This window comes from Phyllostomus discolor, chromosome 5 (assembly GCF_004126475.2).
Source record: "Phyllostomus discolor isolate MPI-MPIP mPhyDis1 chromosome 5, mPhyDis1.pri.v3, whole genome shotgun sequence".
Lineage (NCBI taxonomy): Eukaryota > Metazoa > Chordata > Mammalia > Chiroptera > Phyllostomidae > Phyllostomus > Phyllostomus discolor.
In genome coordinates, this window is record NC_040907.2 from 27,120,375 (window position 1) to 27,147,928 (window position 27,554).

General features: G+C 41.1%; 2 protein-coding genes across 9 annotated transcripts; both read left to right on the forward strand.

Moving 5' to 3' along the window:
• The first annotated feature begins 255 nt into the window (after positions 1 to 255).
• Positions 256 to 4,082, forward strand: LOC114496495 (exonuclease V-like). 2 transcript variants are annotated; one of them, XM_036025839.1, is made up of 2 exons: positions 256 to 324; positions 2,581 to 4,082. In XM_036025839.1, the coding sequence occupies exon 2, from the start codon at positions 2,607 to 2,609 to the stop codon at positions 3,717 to 3,719; it is 1,113 nt and encodes a 370-aa protein (XP_035881732.1). In that variant the 5' UTR covers positions 256 to 324; positions 2,581 to 2,606; the 3' UTR covers positions 3,720 to 4,082. The 2 variants fall into 2 exon arrangements, with proteins under 2 accessions (XP_035881732.1, XP_028367788.1); XM_028511987.2 differs by lacking the exon at positions 256 to 324 and adding an exon at positions 1,101 to 1,228.
• Positions 1,144 to 26,959, forward strand: LOC114496780 (zinc finger protein 684-like). Of its 7 annotated transcripts, none has more exons than XM_036025833.1 (7): positions 15,852 to 15,978; positions 16,725 to 16,802; positions 16,932 to 17,006; positions 17,324 to 17,368; positions 21,248 to 21,374; positions 21,681 to 21,776; positions 25,112 to 26,959. In XM_036025833.1, exons 2-7 carry the CDS (start codon positions 16,800 to 16,802, stop codon positions 26,029 to 26,031), a joined length of 1,266 nt encoding a protein of 421 aa, XP_035881726.1. In that variant the 5' UTR covers positions 15,852 to 15,978; positions 16,725 to 16,799; the 3' UTR covers positions 26,032 to 26,959. The 7 variants fall into 7 exon arrangements, with proteins under 7 accessions (XP_035881729.1, XP_035881731.1, XP_035881730.1 ...); XM_036025835.1 differs by having other exon boundaries at positions 17,330 to 17,368; XM_036025834.1 differs by having other exon boundaries at positions 16,734 to 16,802.
• The last annotated feature ends 595 nt before the right edge of the window (positions 26,960 to 27,554 follow it).

Below are 27,554 nucleotides of genomic sequence, written 5' to 3' on the forward strand. Positions count from 1 at the left end.
AGCACACGCACAGCCAGCGGCGCGCAGACCGCACCTACAGGGAGCGGAGGACACGCACGTTAAAAACAGCACAGCAGCTAGAGGGATTCCCGTCGGAGCCGCAGCCTAGCGAGCTGTAGAGGGCGCCCCTGAGGCCTCTGGGAGGGGGCCGTCCTTGGGCGGTTCCTGGGCGTTCTAGGCCTGGTCTCCCCGCAGCTTTGTGCGAACGCCCGAAGCCAAGGGCCGCTGCGCTAAGTGCTATAGCGGGTTGCGAGTGGAGTCCCGCAGCGGTTCCGAGGCCGCGGCGGAGCCTGGTGGAGTCCGGGGTTCGCAGGAGTATCCGAGGTAAGAGGAAGGCGGTCGAATGGTGGTGGAGGATTGAGGGGCTGCGTTTTGGAGCTCAGGGGTCTGTCCCCGCTCTTGCCGCATCCCCCACCTTTCTCCCAGGGCGGCGGCGGCTCACGTAGAGCCGCTCGTCTCGTCTGCCCGTGCAGGCCAGGCGCCTGTGGGCTCTGGACCTTTCACCCTTCCGGAGGCCAGCGACCCCTTGTTGTGGTTCCCGACTCCTCCAGGACATTGCAGGAAGCGCTCAGTAAACTTTAGGGCATGCATGGAACTCCCGGGGAGACCGCGGGTTGGGGCCAGTAGAGTGGTACCTCTCGAAAGCAAACGTTCTCGGAGCCCATAAGCGCGGGCTGCTCCAAACAAGTAGGGTGCCGAGGGTGAAGGCAGTGGTAGTTCCTTAAGGAGCAGGAACCCATCAGAAGAAAAAAGCCTGTGTGACTCGAGGTCTCTGTCTAAGCTTCCGGGCCACGCTTGGGACTGGAAGAGGGAACTGACTGCGGAGCACCTGGGGTGGGGTGGGGGTGGGGGGCGGAGGGGGCTTGGTTATTTTTTTTTATCCTTTTACTTTCAGGGAGCAGGGAATGGATCAAGTAACTGCATCCAGGGTATGGGGAAAATGAAGAAGCCATGGAGGATTTCCCCGCGAAGAGAGGCAAGCGTTACCCAGGACCTGGGGTGGGGTCCGGTTTGTGCCGTGTGGATCGGAGAGGAGGAAACGCTACAGTGTGAGGGACTGGGCAGCTGAGAAAAGACCCAAAGTCCCCGTTCTTCCATAGCACAGCCCGGTTCCTAATCTGGATTCTTCGATGCAGACCTGGGCTTTCAGAGCCTCTTTGTCCTCCGCCAGTGTTGTCATTTTGCATTCTGCCTTTCCCTGTGAGGAGGAAGATCAACCAAGTCTCAGGTGAGTAGTTTTCCTCTCTCCTAAGGTTTAATCTCATTTGTTAGAGGGAACTGATACACCATTTCTTCCTTGGGAACGGGAGAAGGTCCACATTTGTTGAGTGCTAACATATATACTGTTTAATCCCTCAGTCATTTGGTTAACTGAGCACAGCTGAAAGGAATACTCCAATTTTAAGGACGTATGGGTAGTCTCAGGAAAACTTGCCGGAGAGTACTCCTAAGGCAAGTAGCATACTCCCAAGTACTACTGATTTAGGGTTCCGTTCAGAATCCAGATCCGTAGGCGTTTCCTAAATATCTCATCCACTTGCCACCTAATGATTTGTGCAATGCCTACCTACTACTTGGATCGTTATTCTCATATTTTAATTTTTTACTACATTTACTTAAAATCAAACTTGTGCTAAGAAACACTATCTATGAAATTATACATTTGATGGATGCTCTAATAGCTCTCCATTTATTCTAAGATACATGCAAAAATGTTGATAAATGTACCATGTGAAATCTCGCATCGAAAAGATACTTGGTGAATGAGTAGATCTGTTTGTATCTGTAGTTAGTCTTTAAATGTTGTTCCCGAAAACTGCATTTAAGAACAGTCATCATAAAGCTGTTTTTTTCTCAAGTAACAGTTTGCTGTTGAGATTTATTATCATAGTCAAGAACTTTGTATCAAAGGAATTGTAGAAGTGATCCATGTAAACTGTCAAACATTGTTCCAGCATTTACAAAGATCTGTGTTCACTTAAATAATGAAATAATGTCCCAAGTCAGTAGAACTCTGAAGCAGAAAAGGAAAAACTCAAATCTTTTAAATGCAGAAATTGATGCCAAAAAAGATGATTTGCTTAATCACACATAATATGCTAGTGCTAGATTCAGGAATAAAACTATTTTGCACTTAAAATTTTTTTTTAATTTCATTTATTTACTTTTAGAGAACAGGGTAGGGAGGGAGAGCAAGAGGGAGAGAAACATCGATGTGCAAGAGACACGTTGATAGGTTGCCTCTCACATGCCTCCAACCGGAAACCTGGCCCACAACCCAGGCATGTGCCCTGACTGGGAATTGAACCAGAAACTTTTCAGTTCACAGGCTGGCACTTAGTCCACTGAGCCACATCAGCCAGGGCTTAAAAATTTTAAGTGTCATATATGGATCATACAAAAAGCCCTATTATTGTAAATTGTACTGAAATTCTTTAGCATTACCAGTTGGTTGTAAACAAATAGACTTCTTTAAGGCCTATGAAGAAATAGTCATAATCTTTTTTACCTCATTGGAATTTGAAAGTTTTTTTGAAAAAAAATTTTTTTAATAATGCATTTCTTTAACATGATGTGCAGGGCCTGGCCCAGTCCAGAGCTGTGCCATGGCAGAGACTGGGGAAGAGGAGACGGTGTCTGCAGAGGCCTCAGGATTCTCAGACATGAGTGACTCGGAGTTTCTGGATCTGGAAGATAGCCAAGAGTTGAGTGCTTCCCTTAGCAAGCCTAGCCCTGCTTCTGAACTGCCTGGGAAGGATGGCAAGCTCATAAGCTTACCAAAGTGGGAAAGAGGATTGGATGCCTCATCACCCATGGAGCGATTCCATCTTAAATATTTGTGCGTGACTGACTTGTCTACTCAGAACTGGTGTGAACAGCAAATGGTATATGGGAAGGAGCTTCCTGGCTCCGTGGCACCTGAGAAGGCAGCTGTTCTGGACACTGGTGCCAGCATCCATCTAGCTAGAGAACTGGAAGTTCATGATCTTGTGACTATCCCCATCACCAGTAAAGAAGACACTTGGGCAGTTAAGTTTCTGAATATGTTATCAATGATTCCTACCCTGCAGTCAGGAGGGCACATCAGAGAGTTTCCAGTGTTTGGAGAAGTGGAGGGTGTGCTTCTCGTTGGAGTGATTGATGAGCTGCACTATACAGCCAAGGGGGAACTAGAACTGGTTGAACTCAAGACACGCCGAGGCCCTGTGCTCCCCCTGGAAGCTCAGAAAAAAAAAGACCGTTTTCAAGTCAGCCTATACAAATATATCTTTGATGCCATGGTGCAGGGGAAAGTGACTGCTGCTAGCCTACTTCACCACACAAAACTGCATCCAGAAAAGCCACTGGGACCCTCAGTGCTGAAGCATGCCCAGCAGGGAGGCTTCTCTGTGACATCCTTGGGTGACCTCATGGATCTGGTCTTCTTGTCTCTAACACTGTCTGACCTTCCAGTCATTGACATTCTGAAGATTGAGTATATCCATCAAGAGACTGCTGCTTTGCTGGGTTCAGAGATCGTGTCCTTTGAAGAGAGGGAGCTGAGAAATAAAGTGCAGCACTATATGGGCTACTGGGTGGGCCGCAGAGAGCCGCAGGGGGTTGATGTGGAGGAGGCTTGGAAATGCAGAACGTGCAGCTACGCAGATATCTGTGAGTGGAGGAAGGGCGGTGGCGTGCGCAGCTCCGTGCCAGTGCCCCAGACCAAACGAGCCACGTGAGCGGAAGGTGTACCTTAAAAAACTTGGGTCCTTCCTGCTCCTGATGTGCTCAACAGAGTAGAAGAGGACCAGTCTCTGATCTTAGCTTTCATGCAGTGTGTTCTTATTTTGGTTCTTTTCATATTTTCTCAACCTCTAACCACTCAGATCTAGGTCCAAGGCTCAGGTGAGTGGGAGAGATCTGGGCTTATACTGTACCTGGAGCCTCAGCATAGATTGACAAGAAGACAGATGCTCATCATGGCTGGAGCAAAGCAATCATTGCTTTCCTAAGAAGATACCTTAGTTTCTGTTAAGTCCCTTCCCTATTTTTTCTCAATCAAGGCTTTCTACATTTTATATAATAAAATGAAACATGGTCCAGGTCAGGTGACTGATATATTTTTTCCCCATAATCTCAATCCTTTAAAGGTAACCACTACAAATGGTTGTGTGTATTCCAAGCCTTTAAATACATATGTAAACGTATTTCTGGATTAGTGGAATTTTAAATAATCACAGTAAATGTGGTCAAAGAAATAAGGGAAACTGAAGCAGGACAGGAAGTCATAAAATGAAAATGTTAGATATGAAAAATATACATGAAGTAACATTTACACTGTGCAATCCAGTATTACTACTCCTAGGCATGTGCTAAGAGAAACTCTTAGAACAAGAATAGAGGTTGTAGCACTTTCACAATAGTGAAACCTAAACCTAGAAACCACCCAGATGCCCATCATCAGACGAGTGAATGAAGTGGTACAGCAGCCAAAACAAAAGACATGCAACATGTGGATGAATCTTAGCAGCACAGTATTAAGTGAAAAAGTGAGTCATAAGAAATTATATATTGTATACACCTTTTTTATAAAATGCACAACAGAAATAAAAACATTAAAGGAAGATGTAAAGATAGTGGAGAGGAATTTCAGTGTATCTTAGAAGTCAGTAGAACCCTTAGCTGTAAACATCACCAAAGAGGCTGGAGGAAAGAGTAATATGGGCATCACCTAGAAGGTGAAGGCTTGTTTATGGAGAAACTACTAGAGAATTGGCGGAAGTAGATAGAGAGGGGAGGAGTTGGCAGGGGTGGAGTTGCTATATAAAGCGGAAGGTCAAGAACAAGCAGAACATGGTGAATAGTGTTACTGTAACCCCCTGTTATACATGAACTGGTAAAGCCTGGACATTTATGGGAGATATGATAGGTTACCTCTGGAGGTCTTCTGAGCTACACATACTCTTTTCTTATGGACAATTGGAATCTTGTGATAATATTTCCAATTTACTGAATGATGTTATGTGCCAGGCACTGTGCTAAGTGCTTTTACGATTCAATCAATGTATTCATTATTATCCCTGGTGAGGAAACTGAGGCTTAGAAGGCTTGTAAAACTTGCCTAAGATCCCACGGTTAGAAAATAATAGACTATACCTAGGTATGTCTGACTGCAGTGCTTATGCTCTTAACCACTGTGCTGTAAATCTTCCCCGCTGTCAGCAAGCTTCATGCACTCTGTGTTACTCTAGGCCCTAGGAAGTTTGAAATCAAATTGGGGGCATAGTAAACTGGACCTTGTGGAATAAACAGTATTAAGCTAGTAATCTTCAAGAGAAAAACTTGCTCAGGGCTCTGTAGCATCTTATTTATACTGGAAGCTTAAAGAAGAGGAAAAGAAGCAGATCAATTGGTTTCAGACAGTGACCCTGTCAGGATCCAGCAACTCTGTAAACCAGTAATTCCCTGAGCTCTCAAGTCCTTATTTTAAGTTAACATATGGTTATCCCTTTATGGTTTTTCACAAAAGAGTTGAGGTATCTGTTGTTTGGATCACTGATAACGTTTTCTCCCAATACTTCCCTGGTCTGCAGTCTCCACTGCAGTTTTTACTAGATACGTGTATCTGGTAAATTCATCTCCCATGAATTCTCCCTGAGGTGTCGGAACCCCACATTACAGACCTCTTGGATGTTTGTTCCATGAGTGGATAAATGAAAGGAGATGTCACAACAAAGCTATTTCTTAATTTTTTAAAATATGCTTCCTGGGCTAGAGAATAGGTTGAGTGCCCTTTTAAAAAAAAATAAGATTTTTTTATTTTTAAAGGTTTTATTTATTTTAGAGAGAGGAGAAGGAAGGGAGAGAAACATTAATCAGTTGCCTCCTGTCCCCCCTCAACTGGGGACCTGGCCCACAACCCAGGCATGTGCCCTGACAGGGATTTGAACCTGTAACCTCTCAGGTGACAGGCTAGCATTCAGTCCATTTAGCCATACCAGCCAGGGTGGGTTGAGTGCCTTAATTAGGACTAGGTTTAACTGTTCATAATAGGAATTGCCAAAACAGTTCCAGCTTCCAGCCAAGACAGAGATGTAGGTAGGCAGGCTTCGCTTCCTGCACAAGCAAAAGTAGGATAATCCATTTATAAACAAAAAACAATCAGAACTGCCAGAAAATGGAACTGTATGGAGATCTGACAACCAAGGAGTTAAGGAAGTATCCAGACTGGCAGGAGGGGCTGAGACAGGCAGCCAGGGTAGAGAGGATGCATGGCAAGATGGTGGCTGGTGAACCAGGATATTCCACATTTGCGTGTGGATAAACCAGGAGGAACAACTGGGAAGTAAGACAGACTACACAACCTGGGGTTCCAGTGTGGGAAACTAAAGCCTCAAAACCTCTGTAAAACCCTGTGGGGGTTGCAGCAGTGGGAGAAACTCCCAGTCTCACAGGAGAGTCCATTGAATGGGCCCATGGGGTCCTAGGACATACACAAGACTACTCCCCAGGGGTCCTAGGACATACACAAGACTACTCCTCAGGAATCTCACCTGAAAGGTGCAGAATCCACTTGTGGGAAACAAGGGAAGTGACTGAAGGCAAGGCGAGAGCCAAGCAAGTGGCATTGTTCCCTCTGACACCTCTCCTACAACAGCATCACAATGCAGCAATGTGGGCTACCTGGCCCTGGCCAATACCTAAGGCTCTGCCCCTTACAACATAACAGGTGTGCTGAGACAAAGAAATATGGCCCAAATGAAAGAACAGATCAAAACTCCAGAAAAAAGACTAAGCCATGAGGAGGTAGCCAACCTATCAGATGCAGAGTTCAAAACACTGGTAATTAGGATGCTCATGGAAATGATTGAGTATGGTTGCAAAATAAAGAAAGAAGTAAAGGCTATGCAAAGTGAAATAAAAATAATATAGGGAACCAAGAGTGAAGGGAAGTAAACTAGTATTCAAATCAATGATTTGGAACAAAAGAAATAAACATTCTTCCTTCAGAACAGAATGAAGAAACAAGAATTCAAAAACATGAGGAGAGGCTGCCCTGGCCGGTGTAGCTCAGTGGATTGAGCGCGGGCTGCGAACCAAAGCATCGCAGGTTCAATTCCCAGTCAGGGCACATGCCTGGGTTGCAGGCCACGGCCCCCAGCAACCACACATTGATGTTTCTCTCTCTCTCTTTCTCCCTCCCTCCCCTCTCTGGAAATAAATAAAATCTTTAAAAAAAAAACTTAAAAAAAAAAGCATGAGGAGAGGCTTAGGAACTTCTGGGACAACTTTAAACATTCCAACATCTGAATCATAGTGGTGTTAGAAGGAGAAGAGGAAGAGCAAGAAATTGAAAACTTATTTGAACAAATAATGAAGGAAAACTTCTCCAATCTGGCAAAAGAAATAGACTTCCAGAAAGTCCAGGAAGCTCAGAGAGTCCCAAAGAAGTTGGATCCAAGGAGAAACACATGAAGGCACATCATAATTGCATTACCAAGATTAAAGATAAAGAGAGAATCTTAAAAGCAGCAAGAGAAAAGGATACACACAAAGGAGTTCCCATAAGACTCTCAGCTGATTTCTCAAAAGAAATCTTTCAGGCAAGAAAGGGCTGGAAAGAAATATTCCAAGTCATGAAAGGCAAGGACCTACAACCTAGGTCCAGCAAAGCTATTATTTAGAATGGGAGGGCAGATAAAGTACTTCCCAGATAAGGTCAAGTTAAAGGAGTTCATCATCACCAAGCCCTTATTATATGAAACGTTAAAGAGACTTATCTAAGAAAAAGATCAACACTATGAACAATAAAATGACAACAAACTCTCAACTATCAACAACTGAACCTAAAAAAAACAAAAACAATAAACTAAGCAAACAACTAGAACAGGAACAGAATCACAGAAATGGAGATCACATGGAGGGTTATCAGTGGGGAGGGGAAGGGGGGAGACTGGGAGGAAAAGGTACAGGGAGTAGGAAGCATAATTGGTAGGCACAAAATAGACAGGGGGAGGTTAAGAATAGTATCGGAAAAGGAGAAGCCAAAGAACTTATATGTACAACCCATGGACATGAACTAGGGTCAGGGGGTGGGGGAAATGCTGGAGGGAGGGTGTTGCATGGCAGAGGGGGATAAAGGGGAGAAAAATGGAAAAAAGGACAACTGTTATAACATAATCAATAAAATATATTTTTAAAATTGCCAAAATAATGGTTAAACAAAACAGAAGTTCATTTCTTTTTTTTTTAAGATTTTATTTATTTATTTTTAGAGAGAGGGGAAGGGATGGAGAAAGAGGAGAGAAACATCAATGTGTGGTTGCTTCTTGTGCACCTCCTACCTGGCCTGCAACCCAGGCATGTTCCCTGACTGGGAATAGAACTAAAGACCCTTTGGTTTATGGGCCAGTGCTCAATCCACTGGGCTGCACCAACCAGGGCTTGTTTCTTTCTTTTGAGCAAGTTAGTCACCCCATGGTGTGGCATTCCATGGTGTCAGGAGTCCAGGTTCCTTCTGTCTTATTTCTCTATTATCAACAGGTATCTTTACACTTAATAGTCCAAAATGTGAGCCCAACCTCTGGTCACCCATTACGTATTCAGCATAGACCTGAAAAAGGAAAAGAGCATCATTTTAAGGACATTTCCTAAATTTGCATCAGTGCCTCCAATTCCATCCCATGGCCAAAACTTGATTACCTGGTTGTATGTAACTGCTAGGGAAGTTGGCCCTAAAAGAAAAAAAATTTTTTTTCTGGGAAAGCATATACCCAGACAAAAACTGGAAATTCTATGAACTATAAAAAAAGGGAGAATGGATATTGAGTGACATTTGCAATCTCTGCCCCATTGAGATTTTCAGGAACAGAGCTGGCAATTTTTGCCCTCCTAGGGACCCTAAACCCTTGGGGGAAAGAGGAAGAGATGAACATGACTAGTTTTTAATTGGTCCCCACAACCCCATTGTGGCACCAAAATGTGTTAGAACATTTCTAGGTTAAGGCGCACAATTTAAAAAATCTGATGTCATCTGATAGATGGAACCTGGACAACTTTCTGCCTTGCATATTCTGGGGCAAAAGCATCAGGTTGAAAGGGTCGAATGTGATACAAATCCATTGGAGGCCTGTAGGAGGTAGGTTCTCAGGGCCATGATATTCTTGAAGGCTTACCTAATGATTCTGGACATCCTGTGGCACAAAGATGAGAGCAGGTTTGAGAGGACCCAGTGAAGAGACTCAGTTCTGGCCCTTATGCTTTATATAGTCTAGCAGAGAATACAGTCAAGTAAACAGGCAACAACAGAGCCATGTGACAAGAGCTAATACAAGGTGGTACAAGGTAGTAGAGACTGACAAAAGGAAGTCTACACTGGACTGGTGAGGCCAGGAAAGCTTTCTGGTAGACCGCTGAGACCTGAACTGGGTGAATAGCTCGGTTGAGAGAGTTTGAGCAATAATTTTTCAGGCAGAGAATGGTTATGTGCAACAGTCTGTGAGATTTGGAATGTAGTGGCTTCAAGGATCAAAGAAGTTTGTCAAATTTAGATAATAGAATGAAGGGAAGTGGGAGGAGATGAAGCTAGAGGGGTAACCAGGGTACAGATTATTTAAGACCTTAAAAATCTTGTTTAATATTTTGGGGTGAGAGTAGATGAATTCTTGCCTCTGCCCCTAATTTCTCTCTTTTTTCCAATATTTAAAAACTTCATTGTAACATACATAACACAACTTTTATTATTTTAACCATTTTAAGTGTACAGTTTAGTGTTAAGTACATTCACACTGTTGCCTGATTAACCGAGTGGCTGATGGTTTATTTATTGAACTAAGAGAAGTGCTTGTTGGGATGGGTGGGAGGAGGAATTAAGAGTTTACTTTGTCCCTGGCTGGTGTGGCTCAGTGGATTGAGCACCCGCCCATAAACCAAAGGGTCTCTGGTTCGATCCCCAGTCAGGACACATGCCTGGGTTGCTGGCCAGGTCCCCAGTAGGAGGCACACAAGAGGCAACCATACATTTATGTTTCTCTCCCTCTCTTTCTTCTTCCCTTCCCCTGTCTAAAAATAAATAAATAAATAAATAAATATATATATATATATATATATATTTAGATAAAAAGACTTTAGTTTGGGCATGTGAAGTTGGAGGTGACTTTTAGATATCCAAGCGGGAGATTTAAGGTGGCCATAAGGACTTAGGGGTATGAAGTTCAGGGAAGAGGTGAGGGCTGGAAATAAAGATTTGTCGGTCATTGTCATGTAAATGATTTTCAAAGCCATGGGACTAAATGAAGTCTTTTCATGGAAAACTACAAAAAAAAAAAAGTCCCAAGACCAACCTTGAGTATTCCAACATTTGGATGTGGAACACGGGAAGGGTGTTCAGTAAAGGAAGTAGAGAAATAGTCTTTGTGAGGTAGGAGGAGCTAGTTTTTGTGAGATGTTCCAGAAACCCCACAATGACTTTATTTCAATTTTGTTGAATGCCCCGGAGGTCACATGTGATGAAGACAGGGGGTCTATTTCATTTTTCAACTGGAATTTCATCAGTAACTTGACAAGAGCAGTTTCAGGAGAGTTCTTAGGATCAAGAAGTCAATTATAGTGGGCTGTGAAGAAAATTGGAGGTGAGAAAATATAGGCAGCAACAAGAAACAACTTTTTAGAGAAATTTTTCTATGAAGGAAAGTTAGGAATTGGAGCAATTGCTCAAGGGGGCTATAGGTCAAGAAAGGACTTTTTATAGATGCGCTATATAAAAAAATGTCTTTATGACATTGAAAATACCAGTCAAGTCCATGGCTACTAACATCAAATGGGCTCTTTAATGCTGTCAGGTATTACATTTCCTTAATCCATTCACTCTTTCACCTTCCTAAGTAATATTAAAATCTCATGTGTCATTGATTACAAAATATGTCATTATTCTACATACTACTATGAAAGAAAAAAAAACATCAGTTAAACTATGGCATACTATCACTTGTAAGATAGAACTTCACAGATGTTCTTATATGAAAAAAAAATTCTATTAGAATCAATGTAATACAGCATTTCTCATGGTTTCTCTCCAACCTCCAATACCTTCTTCCTATCTTCACTTTCAGTCCTCTATTTCACTGAGAAAATAGAAGCACTCAAAAGAGGATATCCTCATTCTCCCACCACCAAATCTATCTGGCCACCTCCACCTGTACCTATGAACTCTGCCCCTCCTTTTATTTTAATGGATGGATTGCCCACACTCTGACAACTGGTCCTTCTGACTGTGTACTGGATTCCATCCCTTCTCTCTGCAAGGAGTTTCCTCCTGCACTGTCCTGCCTCTCTGTATTGTCCATTTTCACCCCTCTATTGTGTCATTTTTTCCCTTTCTTTTTTGTTTTTTAAGATTTTATTTATTTATTTTTAGAGGAGGGAGAAAGAGAGGGAGAGAAACATCAATGTATGGTTGCCTCTCACGTGCTCTCCACTGGGGGCCTGGCCCGTAACCCAGGCATGTGCCCTGATTGGGTACATTATTGACTGAACCTTCGGCCCTTTGGTTTACAGGCCAGCACTCAATCCACTGAGCTACACCAGCCAGGGCTGCTGTGTCATTTTTATTAGGGTAGAAACATACTGCAATTTCTTAATTCCATCTTTAAAAACATTGCAGACCCATAATCCACATAAAGACAGCTTTATTTTCCTGCTCATCTTAAAAAAGCAAAACTTAAAAGTACTGTCTATACTTGCTTTCTCCACTTCCTCTCCTCCCATCCTTTCATCCCACTTTTTTCAAACTTCTGCCACTACACCAAAATGCCATTGCTAATTCAACTTCCACATTGCTAATGCAGTGATCAACTCTTAGTTTTCACCCTAGTTGATACATCAGCAACATAACTCAGTAGATCATGCCCTTCTTCTTAAAACATTTTCTTCCCTTGATTTTGAAAATCCAAACTCACCTACTTTTCCATCTACCTTACCATTATTTCCTCTGAGTCTGCTCTGTTGGGTCCTCTTCATCTCCCTCATTTAAGCTACAGCATTGCTAGAAGAAACCAAACTGAGTCAGGGTAAGTTACTCTCTTACATACTGTTGATTTAGATTTTCCAGTGATGCAGACTCCAGCCTGCAGGATCTGTGTGTTGTGGCCGTGATGAACAAATTCATACAGACTACAGAAATCCTGTGGAGAAAAAGGGAGTGCATGGCTGCTCTCTAAGTGAGAGAGAGGGCCCTGACCCCTGCCTGGACAGGCTTTTATTGCTTTTCTGGATACATTACATTGAGGATGGTCCTTACTTACTATGCACAGGTTTGCTGCAGGCGATTACCTTTTACAGATAACAAAAAGAAGAATGTTGCTAATCACTTCAAAAAGAAGGATGTTGCAGATCAAGGGGGAAAATGGTTGAACTGGTTACACTCCATACTTGGGAGGTTTAGCTCAGATTTTAGGAAGTTACTTTAAAGATATGCAATAAACATTTGCTGCCTCAATTCAGGGTGAGGGAGTTTTAGCAAAAGCAAGCCTCAAAGCAGCCTAGGTACAACGCAGGCCTGATTCCCCATGGGAGAACCTATCTGTGGGCATGGCTCCTATGTGCTGACTCACTCCCTGTCGGTTTTCCGAATCAGGGGCTGGGCTACATTTGCTATACCACGTGGAATGATTCCTTATATTCCAGTATTTAAAAATTCTGATGTCTATCTTTTTAAGTAAAAATGGTATGTACACTGTTGGGTAGGATAGATAGTAAACAAAGACAGGGAGGGGTGGGAGACACATCTCACCCATTTACTCAGCAGTCCTGAGCCTGGTCAGATAAGATTGCCCAGTGGTCTGAAAATTACAAGCAAAACTATAATAGCACAGGAAGAGGGGAGCTCTTGAAATTCTGTTTCCACTAGCTGGGAAAGAAAGTCTTTGAAACTATGTATTAATCCCAAGGTCTGGAGAGGGGAGGATGGGGGAGTATCTAGAGGCTGGCTACAGACATAAAACTCCCGGAAGTCCTAATAGTTGGGGCACTCAGATTAGCTGGGTGCCTCTTGAAGATTCAGGCTCAAGGGTATAAAAAACTTCAACCTTACCTCTAGTATACATGGGGCACTCAGACTAGCTGAGGGCCTGCCTGCTGCTTCGTGCTCAAGTGCATTTCATAAATAAACTTGCTATCTCACTCCCATCATAGGTGTTGTCTCTCACTTGATTTCCTCTCTTGCAAGGAAGGCAAGAACTGAGGATAGGAGCCCCCGACTCAGGTGTCCCCGGTAGCATACACCTGCCTTTTTGTGGAGATCGGATCTGATGCCATGTGGAGAGCACACACAGTCTGCCCTAAGTGACCAAAACACGTTTAGCAGAATTGAGTGATCAAAAGAGCATGTGTTCCCTGACCAGTGTGGCTCAGTTGGTTGGGTGAAATCCAGCAAAGAGAAAGGTTGCCGGTTTGATTCCTGGTCAGGGTACATGCCTGGCTGGGGTGCGAGTTTGGTTCCAGGCCGAGGCACATATGAGAGGCAACTCCCCCTTTCTTTCTCCCTCCCTTCCCCTTTCTCTAAAAATAAGTAATTTTTTAAAAGAAAACAAACAAAAAAACATGTGTTTATCAGAGCTGTCCTATAAACATGTGCTTATCAGACTAAGCGAAACATGTTTACTACGAACTGACCAACATGACATGTGTTTATTGAAACCGAGCACAACACAGGTCAAAACAATATGACGCTGTGGCTTTGAGGAGCATGAAAGCAGGAGACTCCAAGAGCAGCCTGAGACAGCCGATCCCCTGAAGCCAATAGATACCCACAGGCTGCCCCTCTCTGCGTTCTGAGGGATACTGCTGAGATGCTGCTCCTGACTCTGCCTTGCAAGACATTGACTGCCCAGCTGTCTTCAGTATCTCATCTCTGATCTGGATTCTTGGAACTCAGGTTTGTTTTCCCCCAATTCTGCTGCATGATACTGTTACTGATTGTTTCTGAGTGTTATCTCCATTGACTGATTGCTATTCATTGAGACTGAACCTGTATCAATAAAAGTTGAGTAAATAGTACAAGAGGGGACCCCCCCAAATCCCTGAATTTATTTATAAGAATTGTGTATTTACTCTGACATGTTTAAACTTCAGTCACCTTCAAAGTACTCTTCCCCATTTGATACAGTACAACTATTGAGATTCTTTTCTCCACTGCTCAAAACAGTTTTTGAATTCGGTAATTTTGATGCCTTTTAGTTCTTCTGTTGGTTTTTGTTTCACCTCATCCCCAATGGCAAAAGGTTTCCATTTGAGGACTTTTTTCATCCAGGGAAACAACAACAACAAAATGTCACTAAGGGTGAGATCGGGTGAACGGGGCGGGGGAGGGAGGGTGTCCTGCTGCTTTAGGTCAAAAACTTCTGAACACTCAGCATGGTGTGGGCAGGTGTGTGCGTCAATCACCCACTGTGAAATGGGCAAATGTGTTAAAAGAGTCTTCAAAGAAATTCACTGATGTGGAACACAGCCTCTCACAATAGCACCAGCTAGTACATTGATACAGATGGGTTCTTAGAACACTCACCTGGTGTGGGGGAAGCCTGTATCTGTCATGAATGTATGTTTATGGTATAATATTTCCTGTAAGTCAGCTGGGTAACTGCTCAGCTCTCTGCCTTCTGAGCAGCCCAGCACCATGGAACAGACGAGAGTCAAAACACAGTAACTGTGCTTATTCACTCAGCTTTTATTGAGTGCAGGTTCACTCTAAGTAGAACATCAACATACATTAATATCCTGCTCACACTCTAACAATCTAAGAGAAATATAACATACACATACAGCAGTCAATGGGGGAAAGCGAACCTGAGTCCCAGAGTCTCAGTCTGCAGGTCTGGGAGACGGCTGGTGGGCAAGGGAGTTGTCAGCACCTGGCAAGGAAGGGTCCCAGCAGTCAGGTGGGCAGCAGGGCAGATGAAGTCTTCAGTCCAGCAGGGCAGAGACTCTGGCGGCCAATGCCAAGGGAGATCACCCTGGCATGGGGCAGGCAGTGGTCTGCAACTTGCCTCAGTTACACCTGGAATGTGTTGTATGCCACCCTTTTGGGTCTTTTTAATAAATGTCTTGGCACCCCTGATGCCAAGAGGGGAATTTATCCAGGAGCCTATGGGTGGTACATTGCTTGAGACCCCTGATGGCAAGTGTGGAATTTCCCCAGGAGCCTATTTAGGGGTGGTCCCACTCTGCAGACATGGCTATTCTGATCACGTGTGCAGATATCTTAGGTGTGTCTCCTTGCCAGATGTCTGCTCTGACTTAGGTAGTTTCCCTCATGAACCAAAGTGTCATGGCTGACTGATGGCCATTTTGGTTGACCTGAGTGACTCCACTTTGCTTTATATGCTATCTTTATGGGGCCAGTGCCATTTTATTGGTCCTGCTCTGCACAGTACTACAAGGGGCCTGGCCTCCAAAAGATAATTCCGGTTTTGCGGGGGTCCTCCCTCATATAGTCATCTTTGTTGGACCATCGTTATTCCTCAGACCCAGTGTTGTCTGTAGGGCTGGTGGCTATATAAGCAGCCTCGCACCTCCCGCTTGTAACTAAGGTTGTAGGCTGCCTTATGGGAAAGACTACAGTGTGGTTACTTGTATGGCCACAGTATCGCTAGCAACACTTTAAAAAATGAGCATGGTTCTGAGGCAGTCCCACAGATACCAACCCAGGAATCTCCCAGAAAAAGAGATGGAAGAATCTGAGGTTTTCCGGAAACGAGTTCCAAGGGTCTTATGGGAAATGTAGTCTTGGATGGATATAGCCTGTACCCTGGGGGAGCCTGGGAACTCTAGTTGGGCAGTAACTTCCGCACACGCGCAATAGGGCGGTAGCCACTAGTCTGTATATAATTATTCAACCTGTGTCCTATGTGGGCGTTGCTCCCGAGTCTCTGGGCGATAGATTTCTGTACACCGAGCTGACTTTGAGTCAGAGCTGGGAGCTTGGCGGTGAAAGGCTGACAGGTATGACTGCGGGGCCAAGGGAAGGACGGAGAGAAAGACGGAGTCTGGTTTATTGGCTTAAACAACCGAAGATTAAATTTAACAAACTGCACCTGCGGTGACTTTGTTTTGGGTTGTGGGTTCTTTCCAATTCCGCAGCAGTTCAGAGAGAGCAGGCGCAGGGCTCCGACTGCCATTCAGTGGGTTCCTAGATCCCTGCTGGGTCTGGGGCAGGCTCAGTGTGCATTCCTGCCTTCGTTGTCAAAGGTCACTGTGTAGGAGTTTGTGCACCAAACCATACCTTTCTGGTTCCAAGAGCACCGTTGGCCTTACCAGAGCCTGCAACAGGAAATGTTAAACCATTTCAAGGGATCTGGGAAGAAAGTATTTCTGAAACTGCCATGCTGTTTTTTTTAAGGTATTCTCACAACCATCACCTGAAGTCACTGTTAAGATCTTCATTTTATATATGAAATAACTGAAGCTGAGAGAGATAAAGTTACTTGGCCGAACTCCCATAGCTTAGTAGGTACACGAGCTGAGATTCAAATCCAGATGAGTTTTCTCCAAATTTCATTCTTTTTTGGAAGATAGCACCCTGCAAAAAACAAACAGTTTGATTTATTTTTCTTTTGAAATATTTGAGCAGTGAACTCTGAGTAAATTTGAATTTGTTGGAATTTTTTTTAAGGGTCACTAGGTGAATCTGCAGGTCTTGCAGTGAAGATTGTGTAAATAAAGCTGTGAGTCCCTCTTGAACATTTTAGCCTCTCTAGGGCCCCAGCAGTGCTGGGTGGAATTTGAAAAGGATTGCAGCCATAGGGAGGCTACACCCATAGGAGATGATGAATTTCTGGGGGCCAGCGCAGATTTGGAGTCTAAACTGAGGGCTCCAGCTTAAAAAAAATAGTTCCTGGTTCTCTGGGTCTAGCCTTCGCAATAAAGGCAACCTAATTTGAGGTATCTTACTCCAGTTTCAGAGCAGAGACCAGAGGATCAGAGGAAGGAATGATTTCCAGAGATACCGGGCTTCAGAGACCAGGCTTTTAGTGAGTCTTTTAACTCATTCATTATTGTTTTTTTTTTAGGATAAATTTCTGGGAAAAAAACCTGTCGCTTGGTTCCAAGGCTAACAACTTTCTGTAAGATCAGTAGGACAGAAATGTACAACATCCATATATTCGCAACCAGCACAAGTAGAGACCCGTGCTTTTAAAATAGGGGCTTTTCTGACTTGCTAGAAACATTCTCCCACTAGGTGGGATTCTCTGAGGCTGTAGTGTGGGTGCTTCTGTTGTGACAGAGCAGGGTCCTACATCGCAGTCCTGGTTTTTGATGTCCCTGTCTTCTTTTCCCATTTTTATTGTCAGAGATATCCGCGCAAGAGTTGCAGAAAATGATCAACTTCCAGGTAAGGCATTTATTTACTCAGTCATTTAAATCTCCCAAAAATCCACATAAAAAGGAAATGTATAGTCAGGGAAAATGTAGACTGAATGGATTAAGTCTAAAAGGAAATTTAGAATATGGTTCAGCTGATACTCAGGTCATAGGGTCTGCACATAGTTAGAATAAATTTGAGCTGCATTTGTGTACCCAATATTTCTGGTGGTCACAGAAAATGGATAACCAACCAGTTAAAATATTGGCATTGTCTGTGAGGATAAAGCAAAATAGTTCCCTGGGTTTATCTGTGGTCAGTACAACATCAGATTTCCTATGCCTTTCTTAGAGTGTTCCCTGCAGTAAACAGAGAACACGGTGCCGAGCAGCACTGCATACACCCTCTTAATGTTCATCTGGAGAAAGAAGGAAGAGGTACCTTGTATGTTTTCAGGGTCTGCAGCTATTCTGGAGCATTTTCTCTTCCATGTGCACTTTAAAATCAGGTTGTCAAGGTCATTAAAGGAGTATGTGACTGCATTACACTTTTAGGTTACTTTGGAGAGAATTAGTGACTTTTCAATAATGAGCCTTTCACTTATTTAATTTTTCTGATAGGTCCTTCATTATAGTTTTATAGTTTTATTATTGTAATTCTTGAACAATTTTTGTAATGTTTATTCTTACATGTGGTTAAAGTTGCTATTGAGAATGAAATAGATATTTTCATTATATTTTCTTACTGGTTACTCTTTTATACAGGGAAGTATGGATTAATGTCTTTGACTTTAGAGTCACATTCTGCTTTACGACCGAGAACTGTGTCAGTAGGCGATTTTATCATTGTGCGAACATCATATAGTGTGTACTTACACAAACCTGGATGGTATAGCCTAGTACACATGTAGGTAGGTGATATAGCTTATTGCTGCTATGCTACAAGTCTGTACAGCATATTACTGAGTAAAACAACACGAGATTAAAGTAAGCACAAGAGAAAAGGATTCAACCAAGAAACACTGTAAATATGAAATGTGTTGGGCTGCTGCTGGCATCACATAGCAACAGCTTTACAGAAAACATTTTTTTAATAAGTAAAAAGAGTACACTCCAAAATAACAATAAAAAGTATAGTAAATACATAAACCAGTAACATAGTAATTTATTATCATTATCACGTGTTATGTAGTATACATAATTATATGTGCTATATTTTTATAAGACTAGTAGCACAGTTGGTTTGTTTACACCAGCATCATCTCAAACGTGTGAGTAATGTGTTGCACTATGGGGTTATGACAGCTACAACATCACTAGGTGATAGGAATTTTTTAGCTTTTTTATAATCTTATGGGATCACTGTTGTCTATGTGGTCAGTCACTGATGGAAACATTATGCAGCACATGACTGTATGTCAGTTTTTGGAACTCTTACTAGGAGGTTTTTAGTTGATTCCTAGATTTTACAGTTAGACAGTCATACACTCTTCAAATGGAGTTTGTCTCTGACTCCTCTCTCTCTCTCTCTCTCTCTCTCTCTCTCTCTCTCTATATATATATATATATATATATATATATATCCATCCAGTTTTTTGTCTTATTGGAAGGGACAGGACTTCTAGTAATTATAATTTTGAATGCAATTGCTAGCAAAAATCTTTTTGTTCCATTTTTAATGGAGATGCTTCCAGTGTTTCACTGTTTCGTCTTGTATTCTGATAGTTGGTTTTTGTTTTTGTTTTTAATCAAGTTAAAGATTTTTAACTTGTGAAAATTATTTTCATAAATTGGGAACTTTTTTATCATATCCTTTTTAAATACCTGTCAGTAAAATTATATATTTTATCTTATCTTATAGCAGTTTAGAGAATTTCTGTTACATTTCCCAGTACTGAACTATGTATGTGTTCCTGGGATAAACTATACTGAGTCTCTTAACTTTTTAAAAGACCAGGTAGTAAATATTTTAGGCTTGAAGGCCATATAGCCTATGGAAACTGCACAACTCTGCCCTTGTAGCTGAGGTAAATAAATATAACTACACTCCAGTAACATTTTATTTACAAAAATAGGAGGCCAGCCCATGTGTTGTGGTCTGTGACTCCTGCTGTCCCCTGCTTTTTATGGTCTTAGCCGTCTCTTTGTGATAGACATGCAGCTACATGCCTTTTTAGTTTCAGTTTAAGTTAATTAAACGTGACTTTGGCTTTATGGTTGAAAGGATATATTATATCATGTTAACAAAAATCCACATCTTCCTATTTTATTATGCTTATGTGAGTCTGGTATGTTAACCTTACAGCTCCTGTAACATCCTGTTGCACTTACATGTGTGCTTTGTATTGTCTAATAGATTGTAAGATCTCCGAGGGCAGTAATAATTTTATTCTTTTTTGCAATACTAGTGCAGTATCTGGCCCCCATTGCAAATTTTATGAGTAAAGAATATATAAGCAATATTTTAAAATAATGTTATTGAGATATAATTTGCATATTACAAATTGACCTGTTTTAAAGTATATACAATTCACTGGTTTTTGTTTACCCATGGAATTGTGAAACTATCACCACTACCTAATTTAAGAACATTTTGTTACCCTCAAAAGAAACCTCATACCTATTCCTTCCTTCCCCCAGCCCTAATTTACTTACTGTTTCTATGGATTTGCCTATTCTGAACATTTTATACAAATGGAATCATGCAATATGTGATCATTTGTAATCAACTTCTTTCACCCAGTACAATATTTACATCTATGTTGTAGATACCTTTTTATTGATGAGCAATATTGTATCATGTGCAATATTGTTTATCCATCCAGTAATTGATGGATACTCATATTGGTTTCACTTTTTGGCTATTTGATAATTCTTCTGTGAACATCATGCACAGGTTTTTGTGTGGGCATATATTTTCAATTCTCTTGGGTGTATACCTGTGAGGAGTTCACTGTTGGATCATGTCGTAACTCTATGTTTAACATTTTGTGGAACTGACAAACCATTTTCCTTAGTTGCTGCACAGTTGTACAACCCCACCAGCTATGTATGACAGTTCCAGTTTTTCCACATCCTTGCTAACATTTGTCATTGTCTGTCTTCAATTTTGGCCATCCTAGTTTGAAGTGATACCTCATTGTAGCTTTGATTTGCATTTTACTAATGACTAATGATGTTGAGCATCTTTTCATGTGCTTACGGACTACATATGTCTTTGGAGCAGTGTCTGTTCAGATCCTTTGGCTGTTTTTCAGTTTGGTTGTCTATTATGTTATAAGCAGGTTGTCTATTATGTTATAAGCATTCTTTTTATATTCTAGATACAGATCTCTTATCAGGTATATGATTTGCAAGTACTTCCTCCCATTCCGTGTTGTCTTTTCAGCTTCTGGATGGTGTCCTTTGGAACACAAAATTTTTAAATTTTGATGAATTTCAATTCACCTATTTTTTATTTTGTCACTTATACTTCTGTCATATTTAAGAAACCACAGCTAATCCCAGGTCACAAAGATGCACTCCTAAGTTTTCTTCTGAGAATTTTTAGTCTTAGCTCTTTCACTTAGGTCTCTCACCCATTTTTTGTTTATTTTTGTGTATGATGTGAGGTGTGTGGGGGAGGGGAGTCCAGCTTCATTCTTTTGCATGTGGATATCTGGTTGTCCCAACACCATTTGTTAAAAAGAATATACTTCCCCCCATTGAATTGTCCTGGCAGTAGTGGAATATTTAAATGTGATTTTTGTTTCTATCATAGAGTCTATTTCTGAATCAGACATGCAGTAGTCTATCATACATAACTTTTTGAAAACAGTGAACATGATATGACCGTAAGAGGCTGACATGATTCTCTTGCAAGTCTCCAAGTGATTCACACTTTAGTTTGAAGATCAATGTGCTGTTACAGGGATCATTGACATTCCAGGATGTGGCTGTGGACTTCACCTCAGAGGAGTGGCAGCTGCTTGACTGTGATCAGAGAACCTTGTATTGGGATGTGATGTTGGAGAACTTTAGAAACCTCATCTCGTTGGGTAAGGACAGTGGGTAGAGACTTTTGTTGTAACTCAGTGTGTTAATAGTGCGCTTCCTTGAAGACTTGTGAAAGCTGTGAACGTTGAAGCTTTAGTAAGTTGGGCCCTGAATCTTAGTGATCAAAGATTCTTCATCTTCCGTGAGGGTCAGAGAGTCTGTTTATGCTTCTATTTCCCACATGGAGGAGAAGAGTCTTTCTGTTCTAAACACAGTCATCCTTTCAGGCCCCGAGACTCAAGGAGGCAGACCTGAGTCGTTTGTCCCTAGCACCTCGTTCCCAGTTCTGTGTTGTTTCCCTTGAACAGGGGCTCCAGTTACCAAACCAAAAGCGGTCTTCAAGGTGGAGCAAGGACCAGAGCTGCAGGTGGTGGAGGCAGAGAGCCCACACTGGAGCCACCTGGGTGAGTGAGAGAAAACCAGGTGGATGAGAGCTTTTGGCATCGGTCAGTGAGGGACAGGCATCTTTGAAATACTTTTCAGGAAGCATCTCTTAAAAGCCACACACCTTTGGAAGTGACTGGTACACTTGACATACTATCATCAGATCCCCAAAAGCACCTTCACTTTCACTCCCCACAGAGCTGCTCTTTCCCTTTGCTCACCTCCGTGTGAAGGAGAGTCCTTCTCTGTACCTGCCTTCTCACACTGCCTGCTGCATCCGGGTCCTTGCTTTGTTCTCTTAATTCCTGAAATCCTCCTCCTCCTTCCCTCCCCAACGTGATCACAGAGCTTTTCCGTACATCTAAATCTCAGTGTCATCAGATTGTGTGGATTTGAAGTCAGTCCACCAATCACTGTCTAGCCTAATTACTTTGTAGCACAATTTTACTTATAAAATAGGGACAATATTTATCTTTATCTCAGGTTTCCTTGTAAAGGTTATATGAGTTAATTCATGCGAAGCCCATCAAATAGTTGGCAGATAGTCAGTGTTCAGCATATGTTAGTTGTTTTTTATTTTAGAACTTTTAGTTACATCATGCTCTTTCTAATTATTTTCCTTAAAAAAAAATCACTTCTTGTCTTGCATCAAACATCCCACCTGTGTACCCCTCCTTGCCCATCTTTAGCCTCACTGATGACCTGAGGTATCTGTCTGCCTTAGAGTTCATTTTTCTGCTTCATTGGTAATTTGATTGTCGTTGGAAATTCTCCTCCGACTCCTTTGAATTGGTTCCTTGCTAATACGCCCTCGCCCGTACTGCTTATTCATCTTTTGCTTCTTGGCTTCCCTTTTGCCTTTGGAACTTTTCTCCACAGTAAGTCCCTCAAAAGCTTTGTCACTAAAGACTAAAGTTATTTGTTTTATGCCCTCTTTTGCCTCACCAACTTTCTATTCCCCCTACTTTTACCCCACCTGGCCTTATAGTCTCAGTTTTTTCATAGTCACCGATATCCTTCAAGTTCACCATTGTCTTTATATTACAGTGAAGAATAATGAGTGGCCTGCTGCTTTGCCACCTTGAAATCACCCTGGTAGGCAGTTTGGTTTTTTTCTTCTTAAGAATTTCTTCTTCAATACTGTTGTGACTTAATTGCCTGTGATTTCAGCTATTAGTTTATCCAAGACTAATTCAACATAAACATTTTCCTTTCCACAGAGTCTGTAAAAGAAGTATGTTTCAAATGATTAAGACACCATTAAATATATTTTAGATTACCTGGGACCTCAACTTCTGACATAAAACACATGAATCCTAACTCCTGAAATGGTGCCTAGGCTGTTTATATTCCTATATTGTGAATTCTTTTATATTTTCTGGTTTATCTTAGATATTCCTGCAAGGTTTATTCAAATTAATTTTTCTTGTCACTTTCCTGACAAACATAACTTACTCCTTTATACCCTGCATTGTGATATTTAAATGACTTTTAAAGCCCTCTATAATGTGATCCCATTTTATTTATCCAGAATTGTTCTTCTTTTTCACTATTCCATAGCGATTGGGTTCTTTCACATACTGTACATAATTTTAGTGAACAGTTATTTCATTAATTCACTATCATAAAGTCAGGCAGTATGGGGATTTTCTTATTCTTTCTTTCAACAAAGCCTTTTGTTGTTTCCCAAGAAGCATTCAAAGAAAGTAAGAAAAAGGAAAGAAAAAGAAAAACCATTATAGTTGAAAATGCAAAACATAGCCACATACAATATAAGTTGATGAGTGCGGAACATTTGCTCAGTGCATGCTAACACTGCAGTTTTCTTGTTAGTTGTCAAAATGTATGATTTAGGAAGTAACAGTGACATGCAGACAAAGTGGAGGTTAAACTTTAAAGTGTGTAAGGATTGGAGGAGTCTCTTTTTGAGGCCATGGAACAAGGGGGCCTCCCTAAAGATATCTAAGTACTAGATAGGATGAGAGGGGCGAGGGAGGACAAGTTGTAGTAGGGAAGGATTATGAGCAAAAGATTGTGGTTATTTAGAGTCTAGACTCTTTGGGACAGATGGTATTTGTTCAGGACTAAAGGAATGCATGCTTAGATACCATGAATGAATTCATTATATTGCATAGTTTGTTCACCAGGCTAATTACCCTGGATTTTTCAGTTTGTTATTATTGGTTGATGTAACACAGGATGCTATTTCCCCTTGACTGAAGTGCGAGAAGATAGAACACAGTCTCCATACTTAGAACCACTCCGTAAAGACATGTGTATTAATGTCTATAGCCCACTACACAGCTCCATAAAGAAAGCTCCGTAAAGAAAGCTAAGGCATAGAGCCAGAGGCTAAGGGTTTTGTGCTGAAACTCCACATGGAAGAAATCTCAGAAACAGGGAATTATAATCCCCTCTTCCTTTTTTTTTCTTTCTCTATTTTTAATGGAGCAATGAATTTGAGATTTACAGGGTTTTGAGGACGGATATGAAAAAGTGTGACTTTACGACCAAAGCAGCTTTCTGAGGATTAGTTTGTTAGGCAGTTTGAAAGAGAATTTAAAAACAGTTCTTGTCAAATACAAATATGACAGATTTCATATATAGAAACCCAGCCAGGATAAAAATGACAGCAAGCAGACAGAATCTATACTGGGGCTAAGGGTGACTTTGCTCTTGAGTGACCTGTTTGGACATCTGTGTTCCTGGCTTCACAGGTAAGTGCATGGGAGAATGAATCCCAGCTGCAGTAAAGTTGGAGCCCTGTCTGCAGATATGTCTTGGCTGTGGTTTGGATGGGGTTAGAGGACTGGAGGTATAAGGATGTTCCTGAAGGGAACTGATACTGTGTCAGGTGATTAAGAGGAAAAAGAGATGCAGATGGGGAAAATAGGGAGTTATCCTAAAAAGGTAATCTAGAAATTAGGTAGTGAGGACTCTGGTTCTGATCTCCCTCCTGCAAGTCTAATTTTTCCTCTGATAATTTCTCTTAACCCCCTGGGTCTTTTGTTCCCCTCTTTGCCCTATCCACTGATCAGATCTCTACAGTGAGCTCTCTTCATTGTCTGAGCTGACTGAGCACGCTTGTTGAGCAACCTTTGACTTCGTACCCTACTCACTGTACCTTGTGCCTATTTTTCAGTCTTTGCATAAGTCACACATTAAGCCACCTGTTCTCATTATTGTCATTCATCTGCTCCCATTTCTTCTTTAGAGTTTTATTATTAAAGCTTAGGAGCAAGGCAAATATAGGACTTGTTTCAAAATGAGAGACTAGATTTGAAGTCATATATGTTTCTTCCTGTAACTGTTGATGGAAAAAAATTAACTAGGAATGTCTTATACTTTTTTTTAGAAGCTGACTGCCCATTTGTTGATGAGTCAGAGAAGCACCAAGAAAACAAAGACAATTTTTTGAATTCAGTTTTGTTTATGTTCAATAAAATTCTGACTATGGAGAGACTCCTTGGTTATAATATGAACACATGTCATATTGGAAAAAATCATATAAATGCAGGAAAAATATTATGTAAATGCAAATCATATGGGAAGAGTTTGCAACCTACTTTAGGCTTACTTAGTTATAACAGATATTATAATGGAGAAAACTCTTATCAATGCAAGGACTGTGGGAAAGTCTTCAAAAACAATTTTCATTTAATTAGACATGAAAAAAATCATACAAGAAGAAAACCCTTTGAATGCAACGACTGTGGGAAAGCCTATAGCAGGAAGGCACACCTTGCAACTCATCAGAAAGTTCATAATGGAGAGAGACCCTTTGTGTGCAGTGACTGTGGGAAAGCCTTTGTGCATAAAGCACAGCTCGTGGTGCACCAGAGACTTCACACTGGAGAGAAACCTTATGAATGCAGTCAGTGTGGGAAATCATTCACGTGGAACTCCTCCTTCACTCAACATGTGAAATCTCATACACTGGAGAACTCATTTGAATGTAAGGAATGTGGGAAAACCTTCAGGTATAGTTCATCCCTTTATAAACATTCTCGGTTTCATACTGGAGAGAAACCATACCAATGTATTGTATGTGGCAAAGCCTTTGGCAACACATCTGTGCTTGTTACACATCAAAGAATTCACACGGGAGAAAAGCCTTATGGATGTATTGAATGTGGCAAAGCCTTCATCAAGAAGTCTCATCTCCTTAGACATCAGATAACTCATACAGGAGAAAAGCCCTATGAATGTAACAAATGTGGGAAAGCATTTTCCCAGAAGTCAAATCTTATTGTACATCAAAGAATTCATACGTAGTATTCACTTTATGAATATGAGAAAGCCTTAGATATTAAATAAATCTTACTAAATAACAGAGATGTCATGGTGAGGAGAAATGAAAGAACTAGAATGAATCTGGAAGAAGTAGGTTTCCATAAAGAGATAATCAATTCCTATCATGTTCTGGAAGTGATGATAAAGCTTTTACAAGAAAAGATCACAGAAAACATTGAATTATAAATAATAGAACGTGGAAAGTAAGCATCAATTAAATAATTGAGGAATCAGTGAAGACTTCATTTACCATCCCTGAGTTTTTTTATTTTTATAAGAAATTCTACAATTATGTAAGTGTGGGAATAAACTATATTTATTCACGATATTAAATGATACCTATTGAATTTCTGCAGTAAATATCACCATTTTTCCCCAATCTTAACAATAACATGCAAAGGGGGAAAATGTGGTTTAATATGCAGTATGAAGTTCAGTAATATTTTTATTCATTTGCTGGCACTTTTTAAAAAATAATGTTTTTAAAGATTTTATTTATTTTATTTTTTAGAGAGGGGAGGGAGACAGAAAGAGAGGGAGAGAAACATCAATGTGTGGTTGCCTCTCATGCATCCTCTATTGGGGACCTGGCCCACAACCCAGGCATGTGCCCTGACTGGGAATAGAACCTTCAATCCTTTTGTTTCACAGTCCAGTGCCCAACCACTGAGCCACACCATCCAGGGCCATTTGCTAGCACTTTTAATGGGCATAGTAGTGTGATTGAATCCCAGAGTCTCCTCTTTAATTACAAAACTTGTTACAAAGATGTTTTCTTATGTAAACACCAAAACAAAAATTTAAGATAACAATTGATAGGGGGAAGGAGCAATTGTATTCTGTATTACAATAAGCATTTCATTGAGGAAAATATTTAAATAAGTATGTAAATAAAACGTTTCCGCTCAAACATTTTTTTCATTGGTGTATCTACATAAGATATAGCATAGCTCAAGTAGTATTTAGTTGTGTTATCTGTATTTGATTTTAGTAAAGTAGGGTGTCATGAGAGCTTGTAAATCTCCAGAAGCTAGTTTTTAGGTCTAAGATTATATATATATACATAAAGTTGATATCTCATAGGAATGCCTGGAATTTTCTATATGACAGCATAGGCAGCATTAACCACATTTAAAAGCAAGTTTTTCTGTATATCAACATTTCTTTGGAATGTGACATTTTGTTAGTACCACATATCCCCTTGAAAGGATGAGCCACCCACTATTTAAGCTAAAGTTTTTATTGCTGTCCACAATATTCCTTAGTAATATCAAAGCCCCTTTATGCCTTTTCTTGAATGTTGCCATAACAGCTTGAACTTAAGTTCAGAAATCATACCTCTTCCTTTCAAGTTTAAGCTCAGTTACAACTATGATGCACTGTTTCTTTCATTAGCTATTTTTTTTTGAAAAGTAATGTTGAATAATGATTGTAAATTGATAGTGCTTTTTTTGCACAAGCATACTAGAACTTAAGGATCTAAATGATATCTTTTCTGCTATCAA